Raw genomic sequence first — 16,990 nt, forward strand, 5'->3', positions numbered from 1 at the left:
CTCACAAACTGAGCTTGTTCTGGGTTCCCTCTGATCCTACATTCATTCCTAATCAATACTAGGTATGTTCAGGTACTCAAAGGCATAAAAGATTCAACTAAAAAGGTCGAAACACGAAATCTAACATACACTCTGCCTTAGCTCGCTATGGCGAGTAAGGTGGCTCGCAGTGGCGAGCTGCGTCACACAACTCGCGAGGCGAAGGGGATTGCTCGCCATGGCGAGTTGAACCAGACAACTCGCGAGGCGAAAAGGAAGGGCTCGCGTGGCGAGCGATGAAGATCATCACTCGCGAGGCGAGGATCATCACTCGCCGTGGCGAGCGATGAACAGAAGCACGGGCAGACTAGGGTTTTTCTCAAAAATCCATCCTACAACATGTTTCAAAGCTTGGTTTTGATTCCAGAATTCATCCTAAACATATTCTAAGGTTAAAGGACGGTTTCTACATCAATCTAAACAAGTTTTACCGTTTGATCATCAATTTTTAAGGTTTTAACCTAATTCCAAAACTTTTCTAAATCAATCCTAACTTTGTCAATTAATCATCAGAATTACAACAATCAATGCTATTGAATTACTAGTCTCACCCTTACCTGGTTATGAAGAAATCGCAGCTCTCTCTATGCTCTTCTCCCTTCTAAGCTTTTTCTCCCTTTTCCAAAAGTTTTCACGTACAATGAGTTTCTAAAATATTAGGTCTTCTCCTATTTATATCTTTTTCTAATTACTTATCTTATCTCACTTTCTCCCCCAAAACTATCTAAAATATCAAAACAGCCCTCAACTAAATATTTTTCAAATCTTTATTCTATTTATCAATAACATAAATCTCATATCATAATCAAATCCTCCAAAACTCATAACTTATCACGTCATCAATCATATCATCAAAACATATCAAAATCATGCATATATTATATAATTATAATATAATTGCCTAAACTCGATTAAATAACTATTAAACGAAAGTGGGCGTTACAGTGAGGCAGATGAAGGAATTTAACATTGCTTTATTAGGTAAACGGTGTTGGGTGTCTGGTGGATAGGGAGGGTATGTGGTATAAGGTGTTCTCCTCTCGTTATGGTGAGGAGAGGGGGCGGATCAAAAATGGTGGGAGAGACAGGTTTGCTTGGTGGAGGAAGATTGTGAAAATTCGTGTGGGGATTGGGGTCAAGTGTGACAATTGGTTTGAAAAGAGTATTTAGATGAAAATAGATAATGATTTAAAAACCTATTTTTGGTCTGACTGTTGGGTGGGGGCGGCCCCTTTTCGGGTGAGATTTAGGAGACTTTTTGTGTTATCTGTTAATAAGGATAAGACGGTAGCATAATTGTTTTCCTTAGGTTGGGAGGAAGGAGGAGAAGCTTGGGGTTGGCGACGTCTGGAGGAAGACCTAGTGGGAGAGTGTACATCTTTTCTTTCTAATGTTACTTTGAAGGATACTGTTACAAATGTTTCGCAGTGGCGTTCTAATGTGGGTGATGGGTCAGTTTGTGTGTGGCGTCTTCTCCACAACATATGGCCCACAAAGGAGAATTTGGTGCGTAGAAGTATCATCTCGGTCGATGCTCAATTGTGTCCAGATGTGGTAATAATAATGAAACGGGAGATCATCACTTAATTCATTGTCCTATTTTCGGTGTGCTTTGGCAATATGTCAAACTTACATTGGTTTTAATTCAGTCAAAGATTATATATAACTAGTCAAATTAAGAGTTCACATCAAATACATTACTAACTACACCTTATACCAAAATAAAAAGAAATTAGCTACACATACAAATATATTAAATAACATCAAAATATTGAATTTTCAAGCTTCTAATGTGCCAACCTTGATTCTCTGCCCTCAAAGGCCAAAGCACTCTTTCAATAACACATCTTCTATGATCAATGCTAGTAATAAATCATATAGAAAACATTTGTCTGATTTGATTTATGTTGTGATTATTATTTTTTTGCGTATGTAATTTGGCATTGTCATAGAAAGATGCAATTTGAGAACTCTTGGATCTCTATGTATCAAGCTATATTCATAGTTTTTGCTAATGCTTCATTTTCTGGTAATCACCCCAAATGTAATGTCTTCCTCAATATTGGAGTTTAAAATAATAAATTTTTATCTGTAAAGGGTCATCATTGTAATGTTTAAAAGCATTATTTCAAATTGATGGCTCTTTGGAACCTACAAATTGTAGTGGTAATTTTAGAGGTAGTGTTACTACTTTTGTGGATTGCTTTGTTGTGAACCTTTGTATCTCTTCATTCTTTCATGACAATGACAACAATGTATGCAATTGAATAGGTGGTTTAACCTATTGTTTGAATCTGACTCAATTGTTGTGGTCATAACTTTTAAACCTATTGATATGATTATTTTGTGTTTATTGAATAGATGAAAAAATTGTGTTATGCTTACCCATCAAATGAATTTTTAAATATATATTTGTGCTTTTAAGTTAGTTAATTTTAGATTTTTTACTCATAATTTTACTTCATGGCACGCTCTACCTTTTATTATGGACAACTTTTTTTCACAACAAAAAAAAAAAAACAAAAACCTTTCAGAAAAAAAAAACTTTTTTTCACAACAGATTAGGTTATGTTTATGTCTTTTCTAACTTTTATTACACCACACTTTTTTGCTCTTTCATTGTGGCTTATTCCATTTGATTTTTCCGATAAGATTTTTAGTGAAGCAATTGCTATAGGATTTTTTTTTCTTGAGTTTTAATCTAATCCTCAAACTCTCTAATTTATTTATATATTATTTAATAATATTTACTAGGTTTCTTCAAATGATAAGTTGTGATTTTAAGGTGTCAACATAATTGAGATGTTATAATAGTCATGTGATACTTTTAAATTCTAAAACTTTATTAAAAAATTAATCCTATATTTTAATGTTTTTTGTTTAAAAATTAACAATCATTTTCGTTGAATCAAAGTGGATTTTAGAACAATACCTATAAGGGTTTGATGGTAACAATGTGTGAAAGAATAATTGTACTCTAATGTGTGTTTAAGTGTGCAAGACTATGGAATTAAATTATTACTTTCAAAGTCAACTTGTTGGTTGTGAACCACCAAGCTATGAAAGACTAAGATTATGATTTGAAGAAATGTCAACAAATTGTCAAAGCTTTGATAAGAAGTTCCATGAACCCTAGCAGATTATGAAGGAAACAAATTATGATGGAAGCACATTCTGATGGACACGTCAATGGTCGATATTCTGATGGATATGTCATAGTCAACTTTGATGGACTCTGACCAATTTTGTCTTCTCCTGAAGAGAGGTCACTTTCAAGTTTTGAAGTATTGTTTGTCTTCTCTAAACCACATGCAAAAACAAACAAAATTTTCAAAGGCAAAGAGAATGCAACATATCTAGTACAATTCAACAGAATTATCCATTAGAGGCAGAGCTTTCAAACTTGATCAAAGCTTATTAAGGAAGAATTGATGCACCGACACTTCTTCAAACAACGACTCTATTCTCTTCTCCTGTTTAAAGACCTTGAGAGTTTGAAGAAAACAATAGACTTCACGAATTTTAAGTGCGCCAAAACTCTATTGAATTTTATAGCACACAAACACTTCAAAAAATTCTTACAAACTTTTAATATTAGAATATCTAAAGTGTCAGAAGTTCATTGATCTTTAAGTTAGTTTAGCACTCTCTGAGTTCTGAGTGTAAACACAATCAAATTTATAAGCTTTGATTGTAGAAATCATCAAGGTGCTATTAAGTATTAAAAGTATTTTGTTTTTAGGGATTGTGCTATTAAGTATTATTGGATTGCAATAGAAATCCTCGTTAAACATAATTTTTTTTTTTTAGGGAAAACATTGAATTTTTTATGAATTAAAAGTATTTTTTTATGAATTCTAATTTTTCTTTTTCTGAATCGTCTGATAAAGATTGACGATATATATCATTTTAACTGTCTAAATGCGGGTTTCAAATGATGTTCTGCAACATAATTAGTTTTTACTGTCCAATTTTTTTTACTTCTTTCTCTGCAGAAAGTATAAATATATTTACCGTGATTTTTAATAAAAAAAAAGTCATTTCTCCCTCTAAATTCGTATAAATGATAACAAGTAGAGATTTATCAAAATTAAAAGTTGGATTGAATAAGATAAACACATGAAAATTCATTTTTGTAGCAAGTAATCTAGTGTCAATGAATTGATATGCATAAGTGAGGAATTCGAAATTCGAATCTCAACCTCTACATCACAATGTTTTTACCAGTCGAGAGCAAAGTTAACCGGACAACACATGGATATATTCTTTAGCACAAAAGAGTTCGAGGTTTTTACAAAACATATAAAACAAAGGAGAGAATCACACGGTTTTATTATAAAAATTATGGTAATAGTTTCTATTTTTGAGGAGATTTTTTTTTGAAAAAACCAAAATGGAATATATATTAAACAAACCTAGACGCTAAAGCACAAGACGTGCAAAAACACCTAGGCACAATGGGTACACAAAACAATCATGTACAAGCCAATAAGGCGCAGAAACAAAGAAACAACAAGCTAGAAAATAATGTTTAAGCAAGTTAGAAGACTCCTTCGCCATTTTTGATAGTCAAAATCAAAATTAGTGTATTTCGATTTCAACCACCAAAATTAGTCAAAATCAAAATTTTTGAGGAGAATAATAATAGTTTCTTCTATTTCACAAAAAAAACAATGCTAGCTTCTATCTTCAGTATTTTTATTTTTAACAAACTATTTTTATTACTTTTTTTAAGGATCGTAAACTATTTTTAGTACTTTTTTTTTTGTTTTTGAAGGAAGTATTTTTTAGTACTTAATCACCATGATTTATGTTAAGGGAAATGTTAACGAGTGCTCCCGGATCACTCTTTAAGCATCAAAAGTGGTAAGATTTTATTAAAGTTTGTGCATTTATTGCATTGGAAATTGAAGTCTTTAATTATTTTAAAAAATAATTTTTTTATTAGGAATGCTTAAAGAGTGCCCCGGGATCACTCGTTAACAAGACTCTTATTTTAAAAAGTATTTTTCCTTCAACAAAGCCATTTTTCTTCGCATTAAAGTAGTATAGTATCAAATCTTCGTGAGCTTAACTCAGTTGGTAGGGATATTGCATATTATATATTATATGCAGGGTTCGAGGGTTGAACTTCGGACACCCCACCTCACCACAATTAAATTGTGTGAGCTCTGGCCACTAGGTTACTTGAAGAAAAGGAAAAAAAGTAATATAATACCAAATTTAACGAACAATTATATAAAAACTTAAAAACAAACAGCATCTGTGTTATTTTTAAACATCTTCTCTGAATATACAGGAGACTTTCTCTCTGGTTCTTATCTAGATGGTTGTCGTTATGCATATTCATAAAATAAAATAAAAAAATATTGATAAACGGGAAATTTTATAAATAAATAGAAATAATTTTTCTCCAATGTTTTCATACCCAAAAAGAGATGAAGATTAATTTCTCGCTGAAGGAATTAAATATACTCGCATAACCTTTTTTTTATATTTTTTTTAATGATATTACGTTTTATATGAAAGAGGTTTTATGAATGACCAAACTAGGAGGATCTGTGATTTTTTTCATTAGAAAAATATCAATCAATTATTTTTTCTTTTTATAAGTCAAAATAGGATTAAGTTAAACACTTGTCATTCCAACATAAGATGTGAATGTGATAGGATAGAAAAGAAAAGGTCAAACACAAGAATCACAAAGCCAAACCGGCTAAAAGGACTAAAGAAAACACTAAGTAGTAGGCATCCCAAGACAAAAGAAGGGATTTATCTATCAAACATACAAATCAAAAGATAAATGACAAAATTTAGATTTGAGCAACCTAAAAGACTTTACTTTCACCTTACCCAAAACATGATGAATTGAACCCTCTAAATTACGAAAACACATAAGCGTTTCTTTCCTTCCAATTACTGCAACACACAAACATGTTCTTGAATTGTATCTTGAAATCTCATGTGAATGTGTAAAATCTTCATAAGTTGGCTTATGATTGTTGTGTGATGCGTAGATGTTGAAGGTTCGCATGATGTTTTTCTTCTGTCTCCTGCAAGATGTGCACGGAGGGCTGCACGATACGCAAGATGCTGCGAAAGCCCACGCCCACGCCCAAATCTATAAAAGGAACAACTCGGATATAGAGTTAAAAAGTGTGGAAAATGTGAATCTTGGAGAACCAAAAGAGGAAGCTCTTAGGAAATGGTTGGTTCCTTTTGGGGATAGATTCATGAGGTAGAAATACATGGGAAACACGCAAGAGGTGAAAGTGAGGAAAACTAGGATTTATGGTTGTTGCGTGATGAACAAATGTTGAAGGTTTCTAAGATGTCCTACTTCTACCTCATACGTGATACCCACGGAAGGGTGTGCGACGCGCAAGATGCTGCCAAAGCCCATACCTACGTCCAGATCTATAAACGTGAATCTTGGAGAAACAAAAGACATGACTCTTGGAAAACGGTTAGTTCCTTTTAGGGAGGGATTCATGCGGTGGGAACACATGGGAAAAATGCAAGAGGTGGGAGCAAGGAAACCTAGGGTTTACGAAAAGAGGAGATCCTTAGAAAATTATAGCCTACTATTTGGTTACTTTTGCGATATATTCTAGGGTTGGGAAACAAATGTAAACATCTTGGATACAAAAATCATTAAGTCTCTTGGTTATGGGAAGAAATTCGAGAAAATTGTAGAAATTAGGGTTTGCTCTTGAGAGCTAGTTGAAAGCTAGTTTCTTGTAACTATTTGTATCTCTATGTAAAGAAACTCTTTGATGATAAATTGGAGAGATCTATCTTCTCCATACATAGGTCAAATCTGGATCGTATTGGATGAGCAAATTCTTGGAGTGTTGTTCTCGATTCTCTATTACTCTTTTATCTTGTTATTCTTTTGTTTGATAGTGTTTTTGCTTTAAATTGTGGTTGTTATTGCTTGCAATTGTTTTGGGTATTGGTTGTCACTTACCATTGCTTCATACATCTAAACTTACTGGTGTGAGTTTTGAGTCCAAGTTCACAACCAAGCTACCTAATTGAGTGGCATGATCAGAAGCAGAAAAAGCAACAACGCCATAAATGTCGATCCAATTTAGAATGAGGATCCAAATTTTATAAAACCAATCACATTGAAAAAATAAACGATCAACATATTTGTTAGAATTGCAACCTCTCAAGCAAAGATTAGAACTATCATGCAAAATTCCACGACGCAACAAATTATCTTTAGTTGAAATTCTATTGTTCAAAAGTTTCCACTCAAATATAAATACTTAGAATTGAGTTGTCGTATTCCACATAATATATATATATATATTTGTGTTGTTAAATTTCACTATCCATAATTAATCACCACGGTAAATAAATAAGGATCTTGTTAACTGGTGTTCCGGGGGGCACTGGTTAAAGAATCTATAAATAGAATTTTTTGTCTTGGAAATATAAACTATCACTTTTTATTAAGTAATAATTACATTACTTTTAATAAAAACTTACTTCATTTGGTGTTTAACCAATGTCCCGGGAGCACTGGTTTATATTCTCCAATAAATAATTAACTACTACTATTACTTTTTTAGAGAATATAATGGCTAAAATAATTACATATAAATCAATCGAGAAGTAAAAGCTACTGTTAAATTGGCGTGATTATCCGTCTTTGAATGAAGCTCATTGACGTGATTATTCGTCTTATAATGAAATCTTGGTAAAGTTGTAGAGGAGAATGAACATTTTTTTTAAACAATAACTTTCTTTTTATCCACTTACAAATCTTTTCGTAACACGCAACTTTATGATGAAAAGAGTTTTAAAATCATTTAAATAAAAGATTCACCGTTATGGCATTTACAATAATTTTTTAAGCCGATACAGAAAACATGTGGTTCTAACATTTATCTCCGTTTAAAAAGTATAATGTCAAGAACGCTTATAATTATCTGTCATCAATGGAGAACAACATTAGTTATGATAATTTTGATATTATTTGGCATAAAGTGGTTTCTTTGAAAGTAAACCTCTTTGTGAGGCGAGTGTTTCAAAATCGCATTCCAACGACGGATAATTTAATCAGGTGGGGTGTGCTTCAAAATAATGCCCAGCTCTCCGTGGAAGATACATAGCTATGAGATGTGATTTTTTCTGTACGATTTGGTATTTGATTTTGCAATGGTTAGGAATTGACACAGTTTAGCCGAAGCACCTTCCAGATCATTTTCTCCAATTTGGTCATTTGTATCGAGTATTAAAGAATTATAAATCAACTATATATCTTTTATGGATATATTGCGTATGAATCACTTGGAAAAAAAGAACTCATTGTCTTTTTCAATAAAAGGAGTGAATTCAATAACATTACTTGATAACATTAAGCTTCAGCCTTTTTTATGATTGAAATCAAAATATACTACGACTTTGTTTTACTATCATCTTTGGGGGTTTAGTCCAGTTATGTGTTTAACATTGTTGGTAAATACCTCCGGTCCTATTTATAAGAGAAAGTTGGGTCAACAAAAGTTGATGTATTTGGACTGAATTTTGAACCAGATATATCAACTTTCGGTGACCCAATATTCTGCAATAAATAGGATCGGAGGGAGTATAATATTAATTTGACTTCTTAAAAAAAATCGCCATGCAATTTTTTTTTGTATAAAATAGGTCAAATACCTCCCCGAGTCCTTTAAGTTTCATGTTTGTTTCAGATAAATCCTTTAAGTTTCTAAGGTTTCAGATAAGTACTTTAAGTTTTGAGTTTGTTTCGGATAGGTCCTTTAAGTTTCTAAGGTTTTAGATAGGTCTTTTAAGTTTCGAGTTTATTTCAGATAGGACCTTTCTATCAACCTCCGTTAAGCTAAAGTTGATTTGATAGAAATGACCTATTTGAAATTGAAACGTTCAAAGTCGAAACTTAAAAAACCTATCTAAAACAAACGTAAAATTTAAAGGACTCAAGGAGGTATTTGGCCTATAAAATATTACGAAACTTATGTAGTAATTTAAAGAAAAATTTCTTGATATGAATGATTTTCACAACGCATGCAAGAAGCTAACAAGATTGAGAAACACGTTCCCGTAAACACAGAAAAGATGATGCAAGAAATTGAGAAACACGTTTTTTTGTAAAAAAAAAAAAAAAAAAAAAAAAGATGTTCTCAATGATTAACCGACATCAATTTGTACTTTTCTCTGGAAGGGACTTCAATTATTTTTAATCAACAACTTCAATTTTGTTTTTTTCGAGGAACTTCAATTTTTTTGAAAATATTTTTTTCTCTTCGTAGCCATTTTCCGTCTGCAATAAATTAATGGAAAACGTTTCCTAACTAATTTTGTTACTGTTGAATAAAAAGGAAACTTTTTTGACCGACTATTGAATATAAAATTTTTCTAATACTAAAAATTTAAGATAATAAAAATAATAAAAAATATTAATTTGTTTGAGGGAATAAAAAATATTAATATGAAGGTCTTAAAAAAATGAATAAATAATGAAGGTACATGCAGGAGAAGACTAATTTTTTGAGTCAAAAAAAGAAGGAGCAGACCAGACCAAAGTAATTAATGCGCAATAGTTAATTGACACAAAAATTCAATACCGGATTGTTTTCTCAATAAATCTTCGATTTACTCCTACCGTTTTAAAATATAGATAAATTTTACTTTTTGATACATTTAATTAATGATATATGTGGTCCATATTATAAACCGCATAAATCATCATTAATTGAATGAACCTAAAAAATAAAATTTGCTTATATTTTGAAACGGAGGAAGTACTTGTTTTCTTTTTGAGAGAATCTTCAATTTACTTGTTAAACCATCACTCTCTGTCCGCGTGTATGCATAAAATATGCAAAATCTGATGTTCAAATCTCAACTACCACCAAAAAAACCATCGCTCTCTTAAAAAAAAAATTGTTTTTTTTTTGTTTTCTTTATTAAGAGTAATATTATTCGAGGCACGTTGAAATTAAATGTGGATGTTTTTTAGGGTCAAAATTCTAACTTTGATTAACCACATTTTGGAAATATAGTCTATTTCACCGGACACGACTCATGTTGATCATCGATTCTTCAATTTATTTTTAAACTATATAAATACGTCCGTCAATTTAATCCTTTTTGATAAAACGTTAATTAGTCTCCATCAATTTTTTTTAGCAATTAGTCTATATCATCTTAGTAAAAATTAATATTGTTTGTAAAAATATTATTTTTTTTGGTTACGTAAAAATAAGTTGTTGAATTAGATGATAGATACAAAACGACATAAAAATATATTTTAAATTAGGATATTTTGAATTAAGATATTAAGAATAAAATTAGCGTTTTGTCAAAAAAAAATAAATAAATTAGCGCATCTAAAAGAAGAATAAAATTAACATGTTAAATGATAAGATATAAGTATTTTTTTTTGAGATATAAGATATAAACTATAAGCTACTTATATTAAAAGAAGATAAAACCTCAGTCCCGTGAGCATAGCTCAGTTGGTAGGACAATGCATTATTATATGCAGGGGCTGGGGAAACTGTTGATTTTTCAATTCTTAGGTAAAAAAGACTTTGGTAATTCTAAGTTTGGTTGAAAGGGAAGTAAGTCAGGTAAGAATTATTAACCACTTTAAACTCAAAATTTATTTGGAGTTGGTTTAGTGGTTGACTTGAAATCTTAGAGTTGGCTCTTCTCAATATCTCAAGTTCGATTCTTCAGCTTTGCTCTGACTTTAAATAGAGCCCCACAAGTGGACGGTGAGGTTGATCCTCTCAAGTTAATCTTGGATAAGAAATCGAGTTTTTTTTTTAATTTTTTTTTATTTTAAAGAATCCTTTAAACTCAAAAATTGGTTTTGCCAAACAGATTGCAAATGATTGATTTATTTGTTGTTTTCCTTTGGGCTTAGCCATCTTCACTCTATTATAAATATATGTATAAGAGAAGTTCTGCATTCAATATTTTAAATATAAGAAACCAACACAAACAAATTAAAGAGCTACCTCTGTCTCTTGTGTTGTCTCTTTATATTTCATCACACTATATAACTTACAAACAGCTTATACAATTTCATTCATTCTCACCTTCTTACAATCATGGCTCTCTCTAGTTGCCTCCTTAAACCAAACCATTCTCTTCTTCAATGCCACAAATTCAAAGCTCCAAATCCAAACCATGGTTTCAGAAACCAGGTTGGTTTTATCATCACATGCTCATGAAATATTAATATCATCATTAACCAATGTTTTTTTTTTTTTTTTTTTTTTTTGTATATATGATGATTAAGATTTTTATTGATGATGATGTTTATGTGTGATTTGTTTTTGTGATCAGTTCTGTGTGATGGCTTCATCAAGCAGTGATGGGGAAAGGACTATTATAAGGAAAGAAAAAGATGAATGGAAGATCAATTTCTCTGCTGAAAAACCACCAACACCATTGTTGGATACAGTTAATTTTCCAGTTCATATGAAGAACCTGACCACAGAGGTTTGAATCCTTTATTAAACCTAGGAATTATGTTTGATATGTTATGGAATAAGCATGGTACATTTTATTGACTGTGACTAATACCCTTTTAAAAAAATTGTTTTTCTATGATTTTTGATGGTTTTGTGTGTATGATTATGTGTGTATTTTTTAGGATCTGGAACAATTGGCTGCTGAATTGAGGGCTGACATTGTACACAGTGTGTCAGACACCGGTGGTCATCTTAGCTCAAGCTTGGGAGTGGTGGAGTTATCAGTTGCTCTTCATCATGTTTTCGACACTCCGGATGACAAGATCATATGGGATGTTGGCCATCAGGTTGAACTTTTAATCTCTTTTATATTTTATCTTGTAATTTCAATAGAGATTTTTGTAGGGAAAATTGAATCTTCTTGTAGGGAAAAATTCTCTTGTAACAAAATTTAAGATTTTTGATATTATGTATTCACGTAGTCACTCGACTTCAGTCATCCGATCTTTATATGATGGTTTGTATTTAAACTTTGCAAAATAGGTCTGAAATATGAAGTCAGAATATTGAAAGTTTGATCTGTAAACGTGTAATGGAAGGCAAACTATTTCCTAATATACGATCCGTTACACATTGTTTTAATTGTGGTCCCCAACCGCAACTTTTGCCGCATCTGATGTGTTTTTTCACATTTTTCGCATTTTTACACATCGACCGTGTTTCGTATCCGCAACATCAATTTAAAATAAAACTTTCCCTCACCTACTTGCTAACACATGTGACTATAAACTTTATCAGCAATCCTATCCATTAATTCTTTTGTACACAAGATTTCTCTTACACTACACATAGCCTTACATTCAAAAAAGACAGCCTTAAAATATTGACCATTATAATCAAATGTTTTTGTCATGAATAAGAGGGACTAAAATGAAATATCCAAATTGCAGGCATATCCCCACAAGATTCTCACAGGTAGAAGGTCAAGGATGCATACCATTAGGAAGACATCAGGACTAGCAGGTTTTCCCAAAAGGGATGAGAGTGTTCATGATGCTTTTGGAGTCGGCCACAGTTCCACAAGTATATCAGCTGGTCTTGGTAAGATTCTTCGATCTTAAAACCAATACATGTATTGTAACACATATGTTGATTGTTACGGATTTTTTTTAACGAAAATAAATAAATACGCTGCGATTAAGTTGCAATTACCTTTTTATCCCGCAATCGATTTATATTACCACTTGACCGGTGTATGGTAAGTTTAATTCAATTTCGTCAAATTTCGTGTCAAATGTTTTCGTAATCAAATCAATGTGTAAATCCATGTATGAATAACTTTTCATTTGTTTCAAATAAAAAATATTAATAGGTATGGCAGTTGCAAGGGATCTGTTGGGAAAGAAGAACAGTGTGATTTCAGTGATTGGAGATGGAGCAATGACTGCCGGCCAAGCTTATGAGGCCATGAACAATGCAGGATTCATTGATTCTAACTTGATAGTTATTCTGAATGACAACAAGCAAGTTTCTTTGCCAACTGCAACACTTGATGGCCCTGCAACACCAGTTGGAGCCCTCAGCAGCACTTTAAGCAAAATTCAAGCAAGCAGAAAATTTCGCAAACTTAGAGAAGCGACGAAAGTAAGTCCCTTTAATTTGTCTCAGACCTTGTTTGGATAAGCAAGTTAATTTGAACTGATAGCATAAACATTTATCTTATAATTGTTCATGTAAAAGTTATTTCTTTGACAAAAGATAAAATAAAGTGAAACTGTTCTTTTATAAGCTATAAACTTTTTCACATAAAACTATTTTTGAGAGTTTATGGAAATATAGCTCAAAACAAGTTATAAAGATGTCATAAGCTGTTTCCATAATCTCTCTAAATAGTCTCAAAAGTGTTTATGTAAGTATATAAGTTTAAATAAGTCAAAAACTTCAATGCCTTTTTCGAATCTGACTCTAAATTATCTTCTACAGAACATCACAAAGCAAATAGGAGGACAAACACACCTAGTTGCATCGAAAGTTGATAAGTATGCAAGAGATTTCATTAGTGGTTCTGGTTCTTCACTCTTTGAGGAGCTTGGTATGTACTACATTGGTCCTATGGATGGTCATAACATTGAAGATTTAGTCAACATATTTGAGAAAGTGAAAGCAATGCCAGCTCCAGGTCCAGTTTTGATTCACATTGTTACAGAAAAAGGAAAGGGATACCCTCCAGCTCTTGCAGCAGCTGATAGAATGCATGGTGAGAATGTGCTATTTTTTTATTGCTTCAAATGTTAACATATACTTCCCCTGGACTTAAACATAAGCAAAAAAATCCATGAATCTAGTTCATATATATGTATGCATGTACTTTATTGCATATAGTTAAGTCCGAAGTAGTAATTATAATGAACAATTCATAATGGTGCTTATACTTTCACACATTTTCAGGTGTTGTCAAGTTTGATCCAAAAACAGGCCACCAGTTCAAGCCAAAACCCTCTACACTGGCATACACACAGTACTTTGCTGATTCATTGATAAAGGAAGCTGAAATGGACAATAAGATAGTGGCAATTCATGCAGCAATGGGTGGTGGAACTGGTCTAAATTACTTCCAGAAAAGGTTTCCAGACCGATGTTTCGATGTCGGCATAGCTGAACAACATGCTGTTACATTTGCAGCAGGGTTAGCCGCTGAAGGTCTCAAGCCATTTTGTGCTATTTATTCATCATTCCTACAACGCGGATATGATCAGGTAGTCCATGATGTTGATCTTCAAAAACTACCTGTTCGATTTGCGATGGATAGAGCTGGTTTAGTTGGTGCAGATGGGCCAACCCATTGTGGAGCATTTGATATCACCTTCATGGCTTGCTTGCCCAACATGATTGTCATGGCTCCATCTGATGAAGCTGAACTGATGAACATGGTTGCAACTGCAGCAGCTATAGATGATAGACCAAGTTGCTTTAGATTTCCAAGAGGAAATGGAATTGGAGCCAATCTTCCTCTTAATAACAAAGGAACCCCGCTTGAGGTTAGCATACTATGTAGCATTGATAGCTCAAATTGAAGGTGTTCCGGTGTCCAACACTTGTCAGTGTTAGACACCGGCACATACAGTTACATTCAATCACCTTTTTGTTTTGTTAAATTATCATGTGTGTCTACGTGTCTATGTGTCAGTATCATATCTGTTATCCGTGTCTGTGTTAGGGCTTCATAGTAAGCATATATAACTATTATGTTTTGTTATACAGATTGGAAAAGGCAGAATTCTGCTTGAAGGAAGCAGAGTTGCGATTTTGGGATACGGCTGTATGGTTCAGCAATGCATGAAAGCAGCAGAAATGCTTAGAGCGGTAGGGGTTTATGTGACAGTTGCTGATGCTAGGTTTTGCAAACCTTTGGATACTGATCTCATTAGGCTACTGGCTAGAGAGCATGAAATACTGATCACAGTGGAGGAGGGTTCCATTGGAGGTTTTGGATCACATGTTTCACAATTCTTAAGCTTAGCTGGTCTCCTTGATGGACCACTTAAGGTAAACACACCTTCCGTTATGAATTATTCACTCCCCTTTCAATGATTTAACTATGAAGCCATGATAATCTAAAATGGTAGTGTTATCCGTGTCAAATATGTATCTGATACCGATACTCCTAAGATACTCTGTGATATTTTATTAACGTATATAAGTCGTGTCATGTCATGAGTTTAAATAATTTATGTATTTGTTTCGTATCACACTTGTATATGTAGTATGTATCGAGGCTACATAGTTATTTCAATTTTTTCATATTAATTTTGCTCTTGAATGTTCCTAAGTGAAGTGCTAATTCGCTTGTGAACTTTACCTACATGCAGTTGAGATCAATGATGCTTCCTGATAGGTACATTGACCATGGTGCACCCAATGATCAGATTGATGAAGCAGGTCTTTCATCAAAGCATATTCTAGCTACAGTCCTCTCCCTTTTGGACATGCCAAAAGAAGCTCTTTTGTTTAAGTGAAATTACAAGTCTTGAATTTAGAAGACTCAAGTTAGCATAATTGGTGAAAGGAAACTGTAAATAACTATAGTAATATTGTTGTTGTAGACTATAGTTATATGATATGGGTCCTATTTTCTTGGTGTTCGGAACAAGAATCACATGTGACTCAAATAGATTAATTTTTACTTGCAAGTTGCTATATATTCTAGGGTTTGGATATACTTGTAAACACCTTGGATACATAAATCATTAAGTCTCTTGGTTGAGAGAAGAGATTCGGTAAAATGGTAGAAATTAGGGTTTGCTCTTAGAGAGCTTGTTGAAAGCTAATTTCTTGTACCTATTTGTATCTATGTAAAGAAACTCTTTGATAATGAATTGGATAAATCTCTTTTTTTCCCTATGCAGGTCAAATCTGCATCGAATTGGATGAGCAAATTCTTGGTGTTGTTCTCGATTTTCTATTACTCTTTTATCTTGTTATTCTTCTGTTTGATCGTGGTTTTGCTTTAAATTGCTGTTATTGCTTGCAATTGTTTTGGTTATTGGTTGTCACTTACCATTGATTCACACATCTAAGTTTATTGGTGTGAGTTTTGAGTCCAAGTTCACAACCAAACCACCTAATACAGTGGCATGATCAGAAGAAGAAAAGGCAAGAACGTCATAAATGCCGGTCCAATTTCGAATGAGGATCCAAATTTTATCAAACCAATCACATTGAGAAAATGAACGATCAACATATTTGTTAGACTTGCAACCTCTCAAGCAAAGATGAGAACTATCATCATGCAAAATTCCACGACGCAACAAATTATCTTTAGCTGGAATTCTTTTGTTCAAAAGTTGCCGCTCAATAATACATACTTCCAATTGAGTTGTCTTATTCCATATAATATATGATGTCAATTTTCACTATCCATAATTAATCACCAAGGTAAATAAATAATTAACCATCACTATGATTTTTTTAGAGAATAGAATGGGCTAACATAATTACATATAAATCAATCAAGATGTGAAAGTTATCGTTAAATTAGCGTGATTATTCGTTTTTTAATGAAGCTCATTGACGTGATTATCTGTCTTTTAATGAAATCTTGGTAAAGTTGTAGAGGAGAATGAACATGTTTTTTTTAAACAATAACTTTCTTTTTATCCACTTACAAATCTCTTCATGACACATAATTTTATGATTAAAAGAATTTTGAAATAATTTAAATAAAAGATTCGTTGTTATGGCATTTACAAGAATTTTCCAGGCTGGTGTAAAAGACATGTAGTTATGCATTTACATCGGTCTTAAAGGTATAACGTCAGTAACACTTATAATTATATGTCATCAATGGAGAACATGTCTTCTACACCGGCCTGAAAAATTCTTGTATAGGCCATAACCACATGTCACTACCTAAGGTAGTTTCTTTGAAAGCAAACCACTTTGTTAGGCGACTATTTCATAATCGTATTCCAACAACAAATAATTTAATTAGG

At 32.6% G+C, this 16,990-nt stretch overlaps 1 protein-coding gene across 1 annotated transcript; it reads left to right on the top strand.

The window, feature by feature from the left end:
* Window positions 1-10,992: 10,992 nt before the first annotated feature.
* LOC25501402 (probable 1-deoxy-D-xylulose-5-phosphate synthase 2, chloroplastic) lies at window positions 10,993-15,921 on the top strand. Its single transcript, XM_013590619.3, has 9 exons — window positions 10,993-11,228; window positions 11,371-11,526; window positions 11,681-11,845; window positions 12,449-12,599; window positions 12,871-13,142; window positions 13,482-13,755; window positions 13,947-14,536; window positions 14,760-15,044; window positions 15,368-15,921. Exons 1-9 carry the CDS (start codon window positions 11,133-11,135, stop codon window positions 15,512-15,514), a joined length of 2,136 nt encoding a protein of 711 aa, XP_013446073.1. The 5' UTR covers window positions 10,993-11,132; the 3' UTR covers window positions 15,515-15,921.
* The last annotated feature ends 1,069 nt before the right edge of the window (window positions 15,922-16,990 follow it).

The sequence above is a fragment of the Medicago truncatula genome, chromosome 8 (genome assembly GCF_003473485.1).
Source record: "Medicago truncatula cultivar Jemalong A17 chromosome 8, MtrunA17r5.0-ANR, whole genome shotgun sequence".
Classification (NCBI taxonomy): domain Eukaryota; kingdom Viridiplantae; phylum Streptophyta; class Magnoliopsida; order Fabales; family Fabaceae; genus Medicago; species Medicago truncatula.